The sequence below is a fragment of the Anastrepha ludens genome, chromosome 6, assembly GCF_028408465.1.
Source record: "Anastrepha ludens isolate Willacy chromosome 6, idAnaLude1.1, whole genome shotgun sequence".
Classification (NCBI taxonomy): Eukaryota; Metazoa; Arthropoda; class Insecta; order Diptera; family Tephritidae; genus Anastrepha; species Anastrepha ludens.
The window spans coordinates 100,986,291-101,002,451 of NC_071502.1; the positions used below are offsets into that span (position 1 = coordinate 100,986,291).

General features: G+C 34.6%; 4 protein-coding genes across 5 annotated transcripts; 3 read left to right on the forward strand and 1 right to left on the reverse strand.

The window, feature by feature from the left end:
• Positions 1-3: 3 nt before the first annotated feature.
• On the forward strand, positions 4-1,405 carry LOC128865792 (60S ribosomal protein L11). Its single transcript, XM_054106142.1, has 4 exons — positions 4-77; positions 271-390; positions 451-748; positions 1,227-1,405. Exons 1-4 carry the CDS (start codon positions 72-74, stop codon positions 1,352-1,354), a joined length of 552 nt encoding a protein of 183 aa, XP_053962117.1. The 5' UTR covers positions 4-71; the 3' UTR covers positions 1,355-1,405.
• A 1,473-nt stretch (positions 1,406-2,878) lies between these two features.
• Positions 2,879-5,592, reverse strand: LOC128865791 (WD repeat-containing protein 47). Of its 2 annotated transcripts, none has more exons than XM_054106140.1 (5): positions 5,303-5,592; positions 4,619-4,776; positions 4,149-4,545; positions 3,456-3,679; positions 2,879-3,384 (listed from the first exon to the last, which is right to left on the reverse strand). In XM_054106140.1, the coding sequence occupies exons 1-5, from the start codon at positions 5,345-5,347 to the stop codon at positions 3,159-3,161; spliced, it is 1,050 nt and encodes a 349-aa protein (XP_053962115.1). In that variant the 5' UTR covers positions 5,348-5,592; the 3' UTR covers positions 2,879-3,158. The 2 variants fall into 2 exon arrangements, with proteins under 2 accessions (XP_053962115.1, XP_053962116.1); XM_054106141.1 differs by lacking the exon at positions 5,303-5,592 and adding an exon at positions 5,149-5,295.
• A 476-nt stretch (positions 5,593-6,068) lies between these two features.
• Positions 6,069-8,225, forward strand: LOC128865797 (uncharacterized). Its single transcript, XM_054106148.1, has 2 exons — positions 6,069-6,716; positions 6,777-8,225. Exons 1-2 carry the CDS (start codon positions 6,123-6,125, stop codon positions 7,434-7,436), a joined length of 1,254 nt encoding a protein of 417 aa, XP_053962123.1. The 5' UTR covers positions 6,069-6,122; the 3' UTR covers positions 7,437-8,225.
• Positions 8,226-11,089: 2,864 nt separating this feature from the next.
• On the forward strand, positions 11,090-14,218 carry LOC128865795 (tubulin beta-1 chain). The gene is made up of 2 exons (XM_054106146.1): positions 11,090-11,282; positions 12,815-14,218. Exons 1-2 carry the CDS (start codon positions 11,226-11,228, stop codon positions 14,099-14,101), a joined length of 1,344 nt encoding a protein of 447 aa, XP_053962121.1. The 5' UTR covers positions 11,090-11,225; the 3' UTR covers positions 14,102-14,218.
• The last annotated feature ends 1,943 nt before the right edge of the window (positions 14,219-16,161 follow it).

A 16,161-nucleotide genomic window follows, 5' to 3' on the forward strand; every position in this document is an offset into this window, starting at 1 on the left:
AACCATAATTGTGTTTCTGACATCTTGACATATAGACATATATACATATCTTTCTTTTTTCTTCTACTACCATGGCGGTAGGTGTTTAGAAATTTTTCTGTCGTCTATTATCCGCGTTCATCAGTATTTTTAATATATTTTCATCATGAACGGCTTGTGATTTTCCCAGATTTTTAGTGCTTTATATAAATTACATTCATATTTTTTCGATTCAACTGTGCTTTTGTGGATTAATTGGTGTTTCTTTTTCATGTAAAATCTCGAACGAAGGATGTCAAGAAAATCAAACGCGACCCTGCTAAGAACCCTATGCGGGATCTTCACATTAGGAAGCTGTGTCTAAACATCTGCGTTGGCGAATCTGGTGACAGACTTACCCGTGCCGCTAAGGTAATGCGAAATTTGTAATTTATCTAACAATTATAATTAATGTGAACAATTAATAATTAGGTGCTGGAGCAACTGACGGGTCAACAGCCAGTCTTCTCAAAAGCTAGATACACTGTGCGTTCCTTTGGTATTCGTCGTAATGAAAAAATCGCCGTCCACTGCACAGTTCGTGGTGCCAAGGCTGAAGAAATTTTGGAACACGGCTTGAAAGTACGTGAATATGAATTGAGACGCGATAACTTCTCTGCCACCGGTAACTTCGGCTTCGGTATTCAGGAACACATTGATTTGGGTATCAAATACGATCCTGGCATCGGCATTTATGGTCTGGACTTCTATGTCGTTTTGGGTCGCCCAGGTGAGAAAAATAAATGCGTGGACATGAATGTGGGTTTCTGTTGCACTTAATTAGGTGTCTGTTGGTCAATCGCCTCTGGCACTCAGTAATGTGCATAAATTAAAATAATTCGCATCTGTGCTTAATGTGACTAACATAATTTTGGTTAGTTGCACGGTATAGTTTCCACAATCAGATTTTGGAATTAAGTGTGAGCAGTTTTGCGATTGGTTAATTCCGATTTGAAATATAGCTAGCTTATTTGAGTTTGACATACAGACATTAGATAGTGAAATATCTATTACAGCAACAAACCTAAGTGTAGCTCTGTAATGACTAAATTTGCTGAAAGCGTGGTCAGGAATGTATGCGCCAGCCTTTTGTTATTACTAATTCAATGAACAGAGCAAATCTAATATTTAGTTCAAGAAATTTAAACTATAATTACAGAAGCATTTATTTCCACTAATCCTATAAATCTTAAATATTTCTCTTTCAGGCTACAATGTAGCACACAGGAAGCGTAAGTCTGGCACAGTTGGTTTCCCACACCGTCTTACAAAGGAGGATGCCATGAAATGGTTCCAACAGAAATACGATGGCATTATTCTTAATAGTAAAAAGTAAATAATACGCTTGTATTCATTAGACGGGGAAATATAAGATTTTTTAAACAAAGCTTTCCGCCTTTTTTATGTATAAAATACGCGCCTACTTATTTTAGTTAACCCTTTCGCGATATTGTTGCCATATGGCAACAGTAAACTTTAAAAGGCCGCCAACACTCTCTTGTAAAAAATATCAACTTTTTTGTTACATATTTTCAAAAATTGAAGTTTAATGGTTAAACAGAAATAAAATAAATAATAACCGCCTATTATATATCGGTAATACAAAATTTTTAAAGAAAGCCTTCTGGCATATAGCACTTCACTCTGAAATTTATATTTTGCATTTTTTGATTTTTGAGGCATTTTGAGCAAATGTTTTCAACAATTTTTGAATAAAGTATATAGAAAAATGTTCAATCTGTCATTTGGCATATAAATATTTTTTCGTTCGCAGCTTTAAAAGCTGTGCTAATTTTTAAAACTAAGCTCGTTGCCATATGGCAACAAATTTCTCGTAAGGTGTTAACTTGCATTAGATTGCAGAAGAAGTTTATTTGCGATTGAAACCAATACAAAACATTTGTTGCCATATGGCAACATTAAAAAAAAAACACTTAACAAAAAAAAAAAATGTATTTGTATTGTTATTGGTCCTGAAATAAATACAGACAAAAAATTGGATTTTTTGGATGGCGCAATAAAAAGATGTAGCGAAAGGGTTAATGGAGGACTGTTTTATATTTCATATGCATACATATATAAACATAAATTTTGAACCCATGTCAGCAGTTTTTGTATGAAAATGTGAAATTGAAACTTAGGATACTGATGGCACATGTACTTGTGCTAAAATAATTAATTCGCTATATTTTTATAATTTTCGCAATATCTTCATTCAAGGTTTTGTTAGTTAATTTTTTATTAAGATATTGTAAGACGATTCATTTTATAACAAAAACCTTATAAATCAAAGTTCCAAGCATTGAACAAAATTTAACGAATTTCATAAAATTGCCATCAAATTTTTTAGTCGGAAATTTTAGAACACTCCCGGGTATAAAGTTTTGAGGCCTTTAAATTGCTGTATAATGAAATTTTTCAATTTCGCGTTCTTTTTTGCAATTTTTTGGTGACGTACTTTTTTTGCACTAAAATTAAATCGGCTATAAGGCTGAAATACCAGAAGTTTTCTAAAAATTCTAATCGAAACGTTGAAAACTTTATGAAATTTGTTAAATTTCTATGAACTTTGTAAAAGTTTAAGGTTTTTGTTGTTTTTATAGAAAATTTAGCGTGAAAAATATTCCGAATATTGTAAAGCGATGAAGTGACTTAATTATGTAAGCACAAGTGGATGTATGTTGTCTGTAATACTCGTTCCCGCGTGCAACAAAAAATGAACGCTAGTTAATGGCTAAGAATTTGTGAAAATCAACATATCCGCAGGTCGGAACAGAAAAGTACAAAAAATTCCAGACTAAAATCAGTTCATACAAACGTTATTAATAGCTGCTGCCCTATCAAAATATAAATCAATTAATTCTTTTTCAATAAGGCATTTAATTATTTTCTGGCAAGAGTTAATTTATCCGAAACAATTATTTATATATATGTGTATATATTTAAGTACAATGTTTATTTTGATTTATAAATAATATAAAAAGGTAAACAATAATTTAAGTAGGTATATTTAGAATGGTAAGTTAATGAGTATTTAAATTAGGTTAGGGTCACTGGTAAGTGTAGGGAAATTTGTATAATAATATATGTATGGACGATATTCAATTAATGGTAGAAGGTACATTGTTAAAATGAAACATTCAAAACGGGGGCAATGCCCATAATGTCGATGTTTTATCAGCCGATGTGGAAAGAAAGGAGAAATCAGTCGGATGCCAACGTGCTGATATAGCTTTGTCGCTGTGTTGCGCGACTAACACAGATGGGAGGGGTAGGGTTAAATCGCCTTGCAAGTCGGTAAGCACAATATTATTGTCATATCCACATGTAAGTAAATAGTACGCCGAAGGGGAGAAACGTATCGATCTGTAATGAATAATGAATGTTAAGAATACATCAGTACATGTAAGGAAAAGTTAAAATACTTTATAACATACCTTATGTCTGCCGTATGTGGTTGAAAACATTGTATTGGTCTATTTCCACGTATGTCAAAAAGCACACAGGCACTATCCTCATGCCCAGAGACCAATAATCGCCCAGAAGGATCAACACATACTGATGCTACCGGTGAGCCAAACGTGGACCCTTGAAGTGTTATTGGAGCCACAGTGTTTACACATTCGTTGGTTCGCAAATCCCAAAAACGAACTGTTTTGTCCTAAAAAAATATATATGTATGTTATATATGTGATAACTCGTTTCAGAAAAGTCAGGTGTGTTTATGAATATATTTTTATAGGCAGGTCGCCACTAGGCTAGAGAGAAATGCTATGCTCAAAATCAAACTACCGATTGTGTTGGTTTACCTCATAAATGATATACTAAAAAATGTGTATGATATGAAAAGAGAACTCTCACATGCACACATTTTTATAAAATCATATATGTACATGTACATATCATCTAAATTTACTATACATAATATCATTTACTATACACAATCACATTTTTTATAATGCATTCATGCATAATATGAATCCGTCTTATTTCTGAAGCATTTTAATTCGAAACATTTGCTTTTATTTTGCACAATAATGTATGTTCTTGAATTAACACTCACACTAAAATAATAAATTTAAACATTTAAGAAGGGATAACGCTTATTTGTCTAATTATACAATACATACCTGTGATCCTGATACAAACATAACACCACCCCAATTGTATAAGGAAAGAATGTGCCCACTGTGACCACTGAGCGCCTGATAGGGTGTTGCGGTTGCACAATCGGTAACATAAATTTTACAATTGCCAGCTCCCCCACTTATCAGCAGCCGAGATTTGTTTATGGAATCTTCCAAGAAGCATAGATCCCTAACTGTGCCGTCGTGCATAGTTAAGTCTATCTCGCGTCCTTCCAATTGTGTTTCATCATTATTGAAATGCATTAGCTTAACGGTCTTATCATTGGAGCCCGTTGCTATTAATACACCATCCGCCGACCATGCTGTGCAATAAATTGAGCCTTTATGATGTTTTGTGCGTTTAAATAAAACAGTGGGCTGTTGCACCTCCTGAAACTTTCTAAGTTAAATTGAAGAGGCAATTTAATTTATAATCAAGATTGTGACTTTTCTAAATAACAGTAAATACCCACTTTAGTTCAGATAACTGCGGATATTTGCAAATTCGAAATGTTTTCGAATTTGATCCGACAACATATAGTTTTCCATTCGGATGAAATTCGGCGCAGCGAACAGCCTGGACATCTGTTAATGTGGTGACAGGTAAAAATCTCGGTCGTTTTGATTCGATCTACATGCATACATAAGTATTAGACAAATAAAATGATTAGTCAAAATTAATACCTAATTAGTTATGAATTCCCTTCTTTATTGTTAATATATTAACTGAGACTCTAACTGAATTAACTTTCTCAACATAGCAGTAAATTTTATATGTAAATACAATAGTTTTTGCTTCTGTATACACACATACACCCAAACGCACACGCGTGTATGTAACTTAAATACGCACATACATACATAGTTAAATAGAAATGAATATGCACTGCATTTTATACTAGATAAAATGCTAGAAATTTACAGCAAAAACTATCTAATTAGGAGTACTAACCAAATATAGAACTCAAAGGAAATAAGTATAATAATAGATACTAAGACTCGCCTCGTTTGTTGTTTTTGTTTTTCCCGAAATCATTTGCAAATAATAAATATAATACACTTATTTTTTCCTATTAACGAGAACCAATTTATTACTGACACAATTTGTTTTCACTCCTAAACCTCGATTATGACGTACTAAACTAAAAGTGTATTACCCATGTCAAATCTAGATTGGAGAAACTGTGTGGTAGTTGAACCATGCTCCGCTGTTGTTGTATGGGAAAGTATCTTTCACCTGGCTGCAGCTTGTGACTTAGCACACTCTGTTAGTAAGCGGCTAGTTAGTAACGTTAGTAACCAAAGGTTTGGCAATTATTATATGTGCAATATATGAAAACTGAGACCAGTTTTTTAACTAACAAATCTCATTTATAATTTTTTTATATTTTAAAAAATAATAGTAATAGGCACAAAATTTCAGCTTCTAGTACTAAAAGTGGAATGGAAGAATAAAAAAATATAAAACTGACATTTTTTGTTGTTGTTATTTCTCTTCTTAAAACATTGTCCCAAAAGTTTTAGAAATGCTGTTTGACAGGATAAAAATCCATTTTATCTAAGAAATCGTTATAAGCTTCTTTCCGTTTTCAAGGAAAAAAAATCTAAATTATCTTAATAACGACATTTTAAAGTTAGTATTGTTTTTACTCAATTATATCATATACTTATAATAATATAGATAGAACATAATTGTTCCCAAGAAGGACTCTCTAGAAAATATGTTGTAATTCGACCATTTGGGAATTATGATAATACAGTATATTATATATATATATATAAACTTTGCGAATAACATCAATCTAAAAAATACAATATTTCAGATTGTTCCGCTTATTCAAGTATTCCAGTCAGATCCATTCGACTGGTAAATTCATAATTTTATTTTAGCACTTCACTCAATATACACCCTCTGTGCTGTATTCCATTTCTTATTGTATAATCAAATTCGCCGATTTGAATTGATACAAGATCAAGATGTTTAGGTTAAGAATAGCTCACACGCAATTTAAGTTCGGTTTTCAAATTTATAGAAATTATTTATCAAATGAATACAAAAGTGCTTTAAGTTATTTCGATACACATTCTCCGCACGTCAACAATGTTCGATCCAAAGGGCTAGCTGCGCAAGGCATCATACAGATTGACATAGTCGATGGCATTGCCCACGATGAAAATAGAAACAACGAATTCAGTGAATCATTATTAAAGTTGCGTTCAGAGCCACAAAAATCAGCTACATTTGAGGCCACTAATTATGCTATATTCAGGAATTTTATTGATCATGAAAACATAGATGAGTTACTACCTCTCTTGAAGAACCGCCTGGAAAGTGGGCTATTCATAGACGACTTCCTCGGTTGCTATCTTCTAAACCATTTTCTACAAAAACAGAATTATTTGGCTGCTGCGGAAATTGGTTTGGAATTTTTCAAACAGGAAACTTTGGAAAATAAACTAGTTGTGGGGTTAATTTTGAAATCATTTTTGGAATATTTGAAGCAAAACATTGAGCAAATCAATGCACCAGTGGCTACAGAAACAAAAAAACCAACAAAAAAGTCGGATGAGGTGAGTATTCATTAAAAATATTCGAATATTGAGTATATTGATAAAAAATAAACTTTTTAGATTAAAGTACGTGTAAAATTTATTCGAAATACCGAGGACAATACAACTTTTGCTGGTGAGATTGGAAGAGCTATCTGTAGAATAGCAGAATTGAACTCGAATGATGTTACTGCAAACTTCAAATTATTAGGAACTTTATTAGTTAATAAAAAAGATTTGGCTCTTTCACTTCTGGATGGTAAGAATATCAACTTTTGTAAGGACACATTACAATACAGCCAAACCTTGTTAAAAAACATGGGTGAAGTTGATGAGAAGATAACAAACGCAATAAATTCGAGTTTGGAACAAACGGCAGATTCACCCACGTTAGATGTCCTACTGTCAGCCTTTTTAGAAGCGGCTAGAAAGGAAGAAGTCAAACTAATTGAACAACAAAAAAAGAAGTATACGTTCTGGAAAGAGCAAGATGTTGTAGAAAGGGAAAAGAATGTAAATACTGAGCCTCCTAGTCAACGTAAAGAACGTATTGAGCAAATATTAGCCGACGTGGCCCAGAAGAAGCAAAAGCTTTGGTATTTTGAAAACGAAGAACTAGTCGATCTTGAAATATTCAAAAAGAATAAAACTTATCCCAAGAAATGGTTCGGAAAGAAGAAAAAACCTAGAGTGGTTGATGAAAATTACGTTCCTCCTGAAATAAACAGGAAAAGTGTATAAAGCAAATGCTACTTTAATATCACTATTCAAATTTAAGTTTCCGATAAATTAATAGATAATAAAAGAATTCTACTTTTCTTGATATAACCTTATGGAATATAAAAATATAGAACGTTTTTATCCATCGCTAAGCCAAAACATCTGATACAATAAAGGAAATCGTGAATATAGTTGTTGTCGTTGTTGTTGCAGCAGCATAAACTTTCCCTGTGCTTATGCGAGGAATGCTGCTGAAGTGACTGTCCTTGGCCGGATATAAATCCGGGTCGTTCCGGTTACGCAGAACCGACTGTCGTGGGAACGAATAGTGAATATAGTATTTTAACGCGGTATGAAGACGAGTAAATTGTACAACACCGCAATCAGAAAACTTTAAGCTAATTAAATTAAGAATTTTTACACCGAGCTTGTTGAAATTGTATTGGTTATTCGAAAAGTTCTGTCGTGAATTTGTTTTTGTGAAATTTCTTATTTACAGAAAAAGTTTTAATGAGCTACAAAGATATTTCCCGATTTCGTTGTTGATGTTTTAACCATAGATAATGTTTTAATAGCATAAACATCATAGATAATATAAACATGACCTTTAAATCTTGGAGAATGTTGTAAATGCATGTAAATGCAAAATCAGCTGATGTACATGATTGAATACACCATATTTACACTTTCGGTTGGCTATGTTAAAAAACGTCTCTGATAAAAAAGACATGCCACCGAATTGCTTGTCATCATACTAAAGAAAAAATATCTTTCTTTGCCTCAGCATTAAATTTTTATTTACAAATGAAACACTGCACATCATTTAACAGCTTTCATGAATTTGACGGATGGAAAACTTCGGACAAAATTTCATAGCTTCTTACTGAGAATGTTTAAGTTAATTTTACGAAATTTTTGTCCGCAAGGACGCTTTTTGTGTAACTTCTAGCTTTGTGTAATTCTAGCAAATCTTCCTCAAGCTGAAATGCGTCTTATGAGAATATGTATATCATGTTCGTCATCAATTTTGTTCAATATTTCAACGGCCTATAAAATTGAAAAAAGAAGAAAGAAGAACGGCCTATAAAAAAGAAAATAGAAAAGTGAACAAAATAAAGCAGAGAATTAATTAGTGAAATTTAAAATGGCCTATAATGCAAATACTCGTATAGTAAAAATTTATAAAATAATGGTTTTAACAGTAATTGAAATTCATTTAATTTTCGGAACATAGTTTTAATATTTATTTCCGTATATTTTTAGCATTTTGCATTTTGCCAGGGGCGGAATTTAAAGTTTTTGGGAAATCTTTAGTACAATGTGTATTACATACAATATATAATGTGCCTTGAAAAAAATGTTGTAAAGAGGGGTGTATCCCTATCTTAAATTCCACTTCGCGTCGGTGGCCTTCGGTAGCGCTTCATCAGTCCAACTGCAGCTACGCCATCTACAGTATTTTTGCATAGAACTCCATTCCGCGTGGGCAATTAACCTCCGGCTATGTCATCATAGTATTTTTGCGTAGACTGTCTTTCCCGCAAGAGCGGCTTTCGGCCCTCATCAGTCCAACTCCGGTTACGCCATCCATGGTATTTTTGTGTTGAACTCTTTTCCACTTCAAAACCATTAAACCAAAAATTAAAACGTCATATACGTGTGTGTAGTAGGGATGCACAATAACCCTCATCCTCATTAAGAACACTGAACTGAAATACTTCATTTTTGTTCGAAATTTTATTTTCATTTACAGGTATCCGGCAACACTGTACTGTTTTCAATTCCAATGAATTGTTATTCTCGTTAAAAATTGGAAAGTGATGAAAGAGCGCTTGCATTTAATTTTCATTGAAATATTTCGAATACAAGTATAAAAATAAGTAAAAACACACGTGTGAGTGTATGTTTTGTGCATTTAAGTGAAGTTCGGAAAAATATATATTATAATGTGCCAAAGTAAAGTATAGTATAGTAAAGTTCCCGAGGGCACTTTGAAGGCAAATAATTACAAAACTATTATTAACTATATAATATGCAGCACTCTATTTTTCAATTAAACTACTCTTTATTTGACATTAGCTGTCAAATATCTCAAAATTTTCAGTCGGTGAGTAAAAACATAATTTGCAGCTTTGGCCATTATATTATTTTACTGAAAATCTGTACGTTGGGATCGCACAAAATAGTTCCTTGTGATAAATCTACTTTTTGCAAATACTTAAGAGCGAGTGTTTTGTGTGAGCGTTTTAAGTTTCTTGTACATTTTTGCGCATTTAAATTTTTATTGTGCTCAAACTCTTGGTTTTTGCTTTCTTAAAAGAACTTGTCAGAGGTGATCAGCTGGTTAAGACAGAAACGAAATCGTAAACTAAATTGGCTAAAAATGATAATAATTGTGGCGGCTGCGACACGTTCAGTACATATTTTATGTTTGGATCGGGATTCCTATCGATGGATTCCTTAAGTCTAGCTGGATTGCGCGCCGATAGTACATGCTTTATATAAAATTAAAATAAGTATCGCGTCAGTATATCCATAACTGCAGTGCTGTGTGGATTATTAACTTTGTCAATTTTATCATAATAAGATTTAGCCGACGAGTCTCACAATTCTGTTCATGCCCCCGAAAAAAATGAGCTCGTAAAAATTGTTACTCCTTAGGTAATTTCGGATCTGCTGTATGAGTTTTACGCCGACAAAGACATAGTACAGCGAATAAAGACCCAGCGTCTTCGTCGGCTGGGTCATGTCGTCCGAATGAATACAAATGCTCCGGCTCTGAAAGTATTCAATCTGGTACCTGCTGGTGGTAGTAGAGGAAGAGGAAGGCCTCTGCAGCCGGTTCTACGTTACGGGATTGACTCGGGTTTTTCCCGACTGCGGCCGCAGTAAAGCCCTGTCTAGTGAACCGTATCTCACCGTAAGGCCTCCTCTGCGTTGGCAAGATCAGGTGGACAAAGACTTGGCTTCATCCATTATATTTATCCACTGTACCATACAACTACACAAAAATGTATTGAAGTGCTATATTTTACTATTTGTTTATTTTTTCCACTGCGAACTGTCGTATTGTCATTGATTTACTTTGTTGTGTAATATTTTCATCGCACCCTATCGTATACCTAGTATTCTTATTTAATTTTATTTGTAAATTTGTCACGCTATATCGCAAATTGATATCATATATGTTAAGCATTAAATACAAATATAAATCCCCAATCCGGAGTTTAAAGTATATTTTATAGGCATTACATATAGATAAAGATATTTTGCAATATGGATCATGATTCATCAATGCTGCATGCTAAACGTTTTATTAAGCAACATTTGTACGAGAGGATTTTATAGGCGATTCAATATAGCTCAACAAAAATCGCTTTCCTCAAAGTAAACATCAGATTAATTTTCGCAAAAAAATCGCTTCATGTATATATCGTGATCTTGGATTGAAATGAAATCAGTGTGTGAGTATAGAAGCATTCAAGTAAATTTTAGTTCAGTTTGTATCTGTTAAAATGCAACAGTTCTGTAGTGAAAAACGTGCGCATTTGTTATTACGCACATTTATTCACGGTTGTGGCTTAATTTTTGAGACGTGAAAAATTTTGGCAACCCTGTGAAAAAGCGTCGGCCAACGCAAGACGTATTGGGCGTTGTCTGATAGGTAAAAAGGGCGGTAGAAGCGCTTGCTGTTTTTAGAAAGTAACCATAGCTTGCAGTAATCAGTTGTTTGAAGAACAAACATCGTTGGGAATTTGCGAAAGTTATATTTGTATTAAGTTGAAAGTGTATTAAATTTGATTGTACAAAATGAGAGAAATCGTTCACATTCAAGCTGGTCAGTGCGGTAACCAGATTGGAGCTAAGGTAAGTTATTAAATTAAAAAAAAAATAAAAAAAATAATTGGAATTTGTGATGTTTGAAAAGTTGAGTACATTTGTAGAATGTACCGATTGGTACATATATGTAAATACTATATAAGAAGAGAAATCAATATTTTCCGGGTCATACATATTTAATTGTTAGATTTGTGTATATGGTGTATATGTGTATGTGTATCTGATAGGAAATAGCTATGGTTAAGGATTTTCGATATAGAAATGGGATTTATCGACCAGGTGTTCTCTTTATGAGCACAATGTACAGTTTTTTCAGTGAAGTTTGCGCAAACAGCAATTCATCTGCCGGCGTTGCTACATATACATAGGTCACATTCAAATGATTGAACACATTTGCAGTAAATATTTCATTCTATAGGAAAATTTGTTTATTTCTGGCTCTAATATCTTCAGATATAGCTATTAGTTGAAAACACATCCAATTAGAAGTTGAACCGAGGTAGCGTTTTCACCGAAAATGTTCGTAACAATTGAGTGACGTCGACATTTTGTACAAGATATGTGTGTATATGAGCAGCTGTAGAGGTTAGAACTAGAACGAAGAGTTCGTGTTAGTTTTTATGTACAACAGATTTGCCGGTATGAATCATCACAGAAGAAATTTTGTGTATTGAATATGGTGGAAAAGGAAAAGTTGACGAATATAATTTTCTTTAATGTAAATATGTATGTTTTTATATATAGGAATGAACTAAAGAAAAGAGGTTGGTGGTTGTTTATGCGATATGGTACACTTAATAGTTGTCTATAGACATCAGGCTAGCCTTCATTTGTTTAATTGGAACACCCACATATGTATATGTATTTACGTATATGTTGTAATGAAAATACTATTTAACCGCCCACACCTTGATATTTGTCGAAAAATGACGTAAGCTTTAAATCAGTCTTAATTTTCCTACTTTAATCTAAGATTTGGTGACGTAAGTGTTTTGCCGCATTCAATTTGTTTCGTACGCCTATGCTGTTACACACCTTTGTGATATGTACATACTTCATTTATGCTGTTACATAGCTTTCTATATGTATACACACATGCATACTTGTTTGTGCATAAATGTGACCAACTGCAGACTACAGACTATAGACTTTTGCCCACGTATCGCCTTGGCTTTTATGATTTACTGCGATGACTTCATCACTTAAAAAATGCTAAACATGGTTGTGGGTAAACAAGTTCTGCTGTTATACATATAAAAGTTAGCGATAAATGGTAATAGTGAAAAAATTTTAGTTATTCGTTCGCCCATACAAGCGTATATGCTTATACATATGTATACAAATCAATACAATGGTATATGCTAACGTAGGCAAATATAGATGAGAAAGGTGGTATATGTTATGTGTGGATGTGTGTCTGTATGCATATAGATCTTTATAATTGGCTTCAAAGCTGAGATTAGAGATTCAATATTTATATTTTTAGTAATCAATGAGAGCGATTCGTAACAAATTTTTCTTAATCAATGATTTTTGTTTTTTGTTTTATCTAATTTTAGTTCTGGGAAATCATCTCGGACGAACATGGAATTGATGCGACTGGTGCCTATCACGGTGATAGTGATCTGCAATTAGAACGCATCAATGTGTATTATAATGAGGCGTCCGGTGGAAAATATGTACCACGCGCAGTTCTTGTCGATCTGGAACCTGGTACTATGGATTCAGTGCGTTCGGGACCCTTTGGACAAATTTTCCGTCCAGATAACTTTGTCTTCGGACAATCTGGTGCCGGAAACAACTGGGCGAAGGGCCATTACACAGAAGGTGCTGAGTTGGTCGACTCCGTGCTTGATGTCGTCCGCAAAGAGGCTGAATCCTGCGATTGCCTTCAAGGATTCCAACTGACACATTCCTTGGGTGGTGGCACCGGTTCCGGTATGGGAACTTTACTCATCTCAAAAATCCGTGAAGAATACCCCGACAGAATAATGAATACATACTCAGTCGTACCCTCACCTAAAGTATCAGACACAGTTGTGGAACCCTACAATGCTACCCTTTCCGTGCATCAATTGGTGGAAAACACAGACGAAACCTACTGTATTGATAATGAAGCTTTGTACGATATTTGCTTCCGCACTCTGAAATTGACCACCCCAACATATGGCGATTTGAACCATTTAGTCTCATTGACAATGTCTGGTGTAACAACTTGTCTCCGATTCCCTGGTCAATTGAACGCTGACTTACGCAAACTAGCAGTGAATATGGTTCCTTTCCCTCGATTGCATTTCTTCATGCCTGGCTTTGCTCCACTAACATCACGAGGATCTCAACAATACCGTGCTCTCACCGTGCCAGAACTTACACAACAGATGTTCGATGCCAAGAACATGATGGCTGCCTGCGATCCCCGGCACGGTCGTTATCTCACGGTTGCTGCCATCTTCCGTGGACGTATGTCAATGAAGGAAGTTGATGAGCAAATGCTGAATATCCAAAATAAGAACTGCTCATACTTTGTCGAATGGATTCCAAATAACGTGAAGACTGCTGTTTGCGATATTCCACCAAGAGGTCTAAAAATGTCTGCCACATTTATTGGAAATTCGACAGCTATTCAGGAATTGTTCAAGCGTATCTCGGAGCAGTTCACTGCTATGTTCCGTAGGAAAGCTTTCTTGCATTGGTACACAGGCGAGGGCATGGACGAAATGGAGTTCACTGAGGCGGAAAGCAACATGAACGATTTGGTCTCAGAATACCAACAGTATCAAGAAGCAACTGCTGATGAAGATGCCGAATTCGAAGAAGAGCAAGAAGCTGAAGTAGATGAAAATTAAATTTTCAAATATGACTGCTTAGATGTTCAATGGGATCCGTGAAATCGAATTGTATTTTTATTTAATTGAATAAAGTCAGTTGGCTTCTAAAGTTCGAAAAAAGCAAATAATACTAAATTATATTGTATTTTGAATATGATAAGTAAAGGGTTTTTTTTTTAGAGGTTAGGTTTTCAAGTTGGCACTACTTTTTTCGTAGATGGTCCTTTTGACAGCTGTCACTTGATTTGTGCTCAGTTTGGTTTGCCATTTCATAATGAATAGACTTACACCTGAACAAACGCGTCGCACGTTCGGTGAATGGGCCCAAAACGAGATGGCCCCCGATCCCGATTTTCACAAGAAAATTTTGTTCAGCGATGAAGCTCACTTTTGGTTGAATGGGTATGTCAATAAGCAAAATTGTCGCACTTGGAGTGAACATAATCCACAAGCCATTGCTGAGACGCCGTTACATCCTCAAAAAGTCACTGTTTCGTGTGCTCTATGGGCAGAGGGAATCATTGGTCCATATTTCTTTAAAAATGAAGCCGGCCATAATGTTACAGTCAATGGAGAGCGCTATAGAGCCATGATTAATGACTTTTTCGTGCCTGAATTGGACGATGTTGATGTGGACGATCTTTGGTTCCAACAAGACGGCGCTACATGCTATACAGCCAACGCAACAATCGATTTATTGAAGGAAACTTTTGATGAGCGCATTATCTCGCGCCGTGGACCTGTGGCGTGGCCTCCAAGATCGTGCGATATGACACCGCTGGACTATTTCTTGTGGGGCTATGTGAAGTCGCTTGTCTACACAGATAAGCCCGAGACGATTGACGTCTTGGAAGAGAATATTCGGCGCGTTATTGCTGACATACGGCCCCAATTGCTGCAAAAAGTGGTCGAAAATTGGGCCTCTCGGCTGGAATTTATTCGAGCCAGCCGCGGCGGCCACTTGCCCGAAATCATTTTTAAAACATAATGGCAAACCCTTATCTTTATAATAAAGCTAAATTCTTGGCCATAACATTAAATTATATACGTTTTATTTCATCTTGAAAACCTAACCTCTAAAAAAAAACACCCTATATATGGGGTGGGGTTTCTGAAAGAAAATCCGAATAGATGGTATTGGTACATAAAATTATATAGATAAAGACTAAGTAAAAAATTAAAAGTATTTGTGTACAAATTACACACATTGACCTAAACTATCACAATTTGCGGCAATGTAGCATCGTTGTGCGTAATGATACGTTGAAATTAAGCATGGGAAGTGCAACTATTTTTAGAAGTCGGCGTGCATTGAATTCTACTCTCTATGTTCTATTTGTGCGATATGTTGCAAAAACTGTCATTTAGCATTTACAGAGCTACTTGCCTGTTTCAGGTTTCTTCGAACTTTCTTTGGCAAAACAATACTTCTTTCGAAATTATTGCATTTCTTTAGGAAAGTGAAAACTCCCAAAAGTATGCTATCATAAAATTTTTCGTTTGATAAACGAATGACGTGTTTGTATGTATTTAGTATGTATGACTCATAATACTTAACATACTTTCGGGGCCATGAGTAGTAGAGGAAGAAAGAGAAAATATTAGGCACAACAGATTATGAGCAAGATTTTCCATTTACAATGCACATTTCCATGCTATGAATCACTTCAACCCTTACGTTATACTTAACTTTTCCCCACAAAGAAGTACTAACAATATTGTGACTCATTGTGTCCAATTGTTTGCTTAGTCGCCTTGGTGACACTATTCTAGTTGCATTCAATTGTACATTATATACTTAAATTGCCAAAACGATTGCAGCATTTATGTAACATATGTACATACATAGTTGGAAAAAAATATTTTGTCAAGCATTTAAGGTCAAAATTATAAAAGCAACAAATTTGGGCACATGTATACATATATCAATATGCGTAGTACAGGCAATAGCCTAAATGTAGGCAGCTACTGATACAGAAGCAACCCTATTTTATCTTTAAAATTTACTAACTAAAAAAAGTTCTTTCACCTTCAACATTTTCACCAGGCTCAAAGAAATAATAACCGTTAGTGGAAAT

Bases quoted from the DNA above. Each gene is read 5' to 3' on its own strand.
- LOC128865792 (XM_054106142.1), top strand. The intron at 391-450 runs GTAATGCGAAAT...ATTAATAATTAG, and splicing joins GACTTACCCGTGCCGCTAAG to GTGCTGGAGCAACTGACGGG. The intron at 749-1,226 runs GTGAGAAAAATA...TTTCTCTTTCAG, and splicing joins TGTCGTTTTGGGTCGCCCAG to GCTACAATGTAGCACACAGG.
- LOC128865791 (XM_054106140.1), bottom strand. From the start codon at position 5,347: ATGGTTCAACTACCACACAGTTTCTCCAATCTAGATTTGACATGG. The intron at 4,777-5,302 runs GTAATACACTTT...GTATGCATGTAG, and splicing joins CCAATCTAGATTTGACATGG to ATCGAATCAAAACGACCGAG. The intron at 3,680-4,148 runs GTATGTATTGTA...ATATTTTTTTAG, and splicing joins TGTTTGTATCAGGATCACAG to GACAAAACAGTTCGTTTTTG.
- LOC128865797 (XM_054106148.1), top strand. From the start codon at position 6,123: ATGTTTAGGTTAAGAATAGCTCACACGCAATTTAAGTTCGGTTTTCAA. The intron at 6,717-6,776 runs GTGAGTATTCAT...TAAACTTTTTAG, and splicing joins CAACAAAAAAGTCGGATGAG to ATTAAAGTACGTGTAAAATT.
- LOC128865795 (XM_054106146.1), top strand. From the start codon at position 11,226: ATGAGAGAAATCGTTCACATTCAAGCTGGTCAGTGCGGTAACCAGATT. The intron at 11,283-12,814 runs GTAAGTTATTAA...ATCTAATTTTAG, and splicing joins GTAACCAGATTGGAGCTAAG to TTCTGGGAAATCATCTCGGA.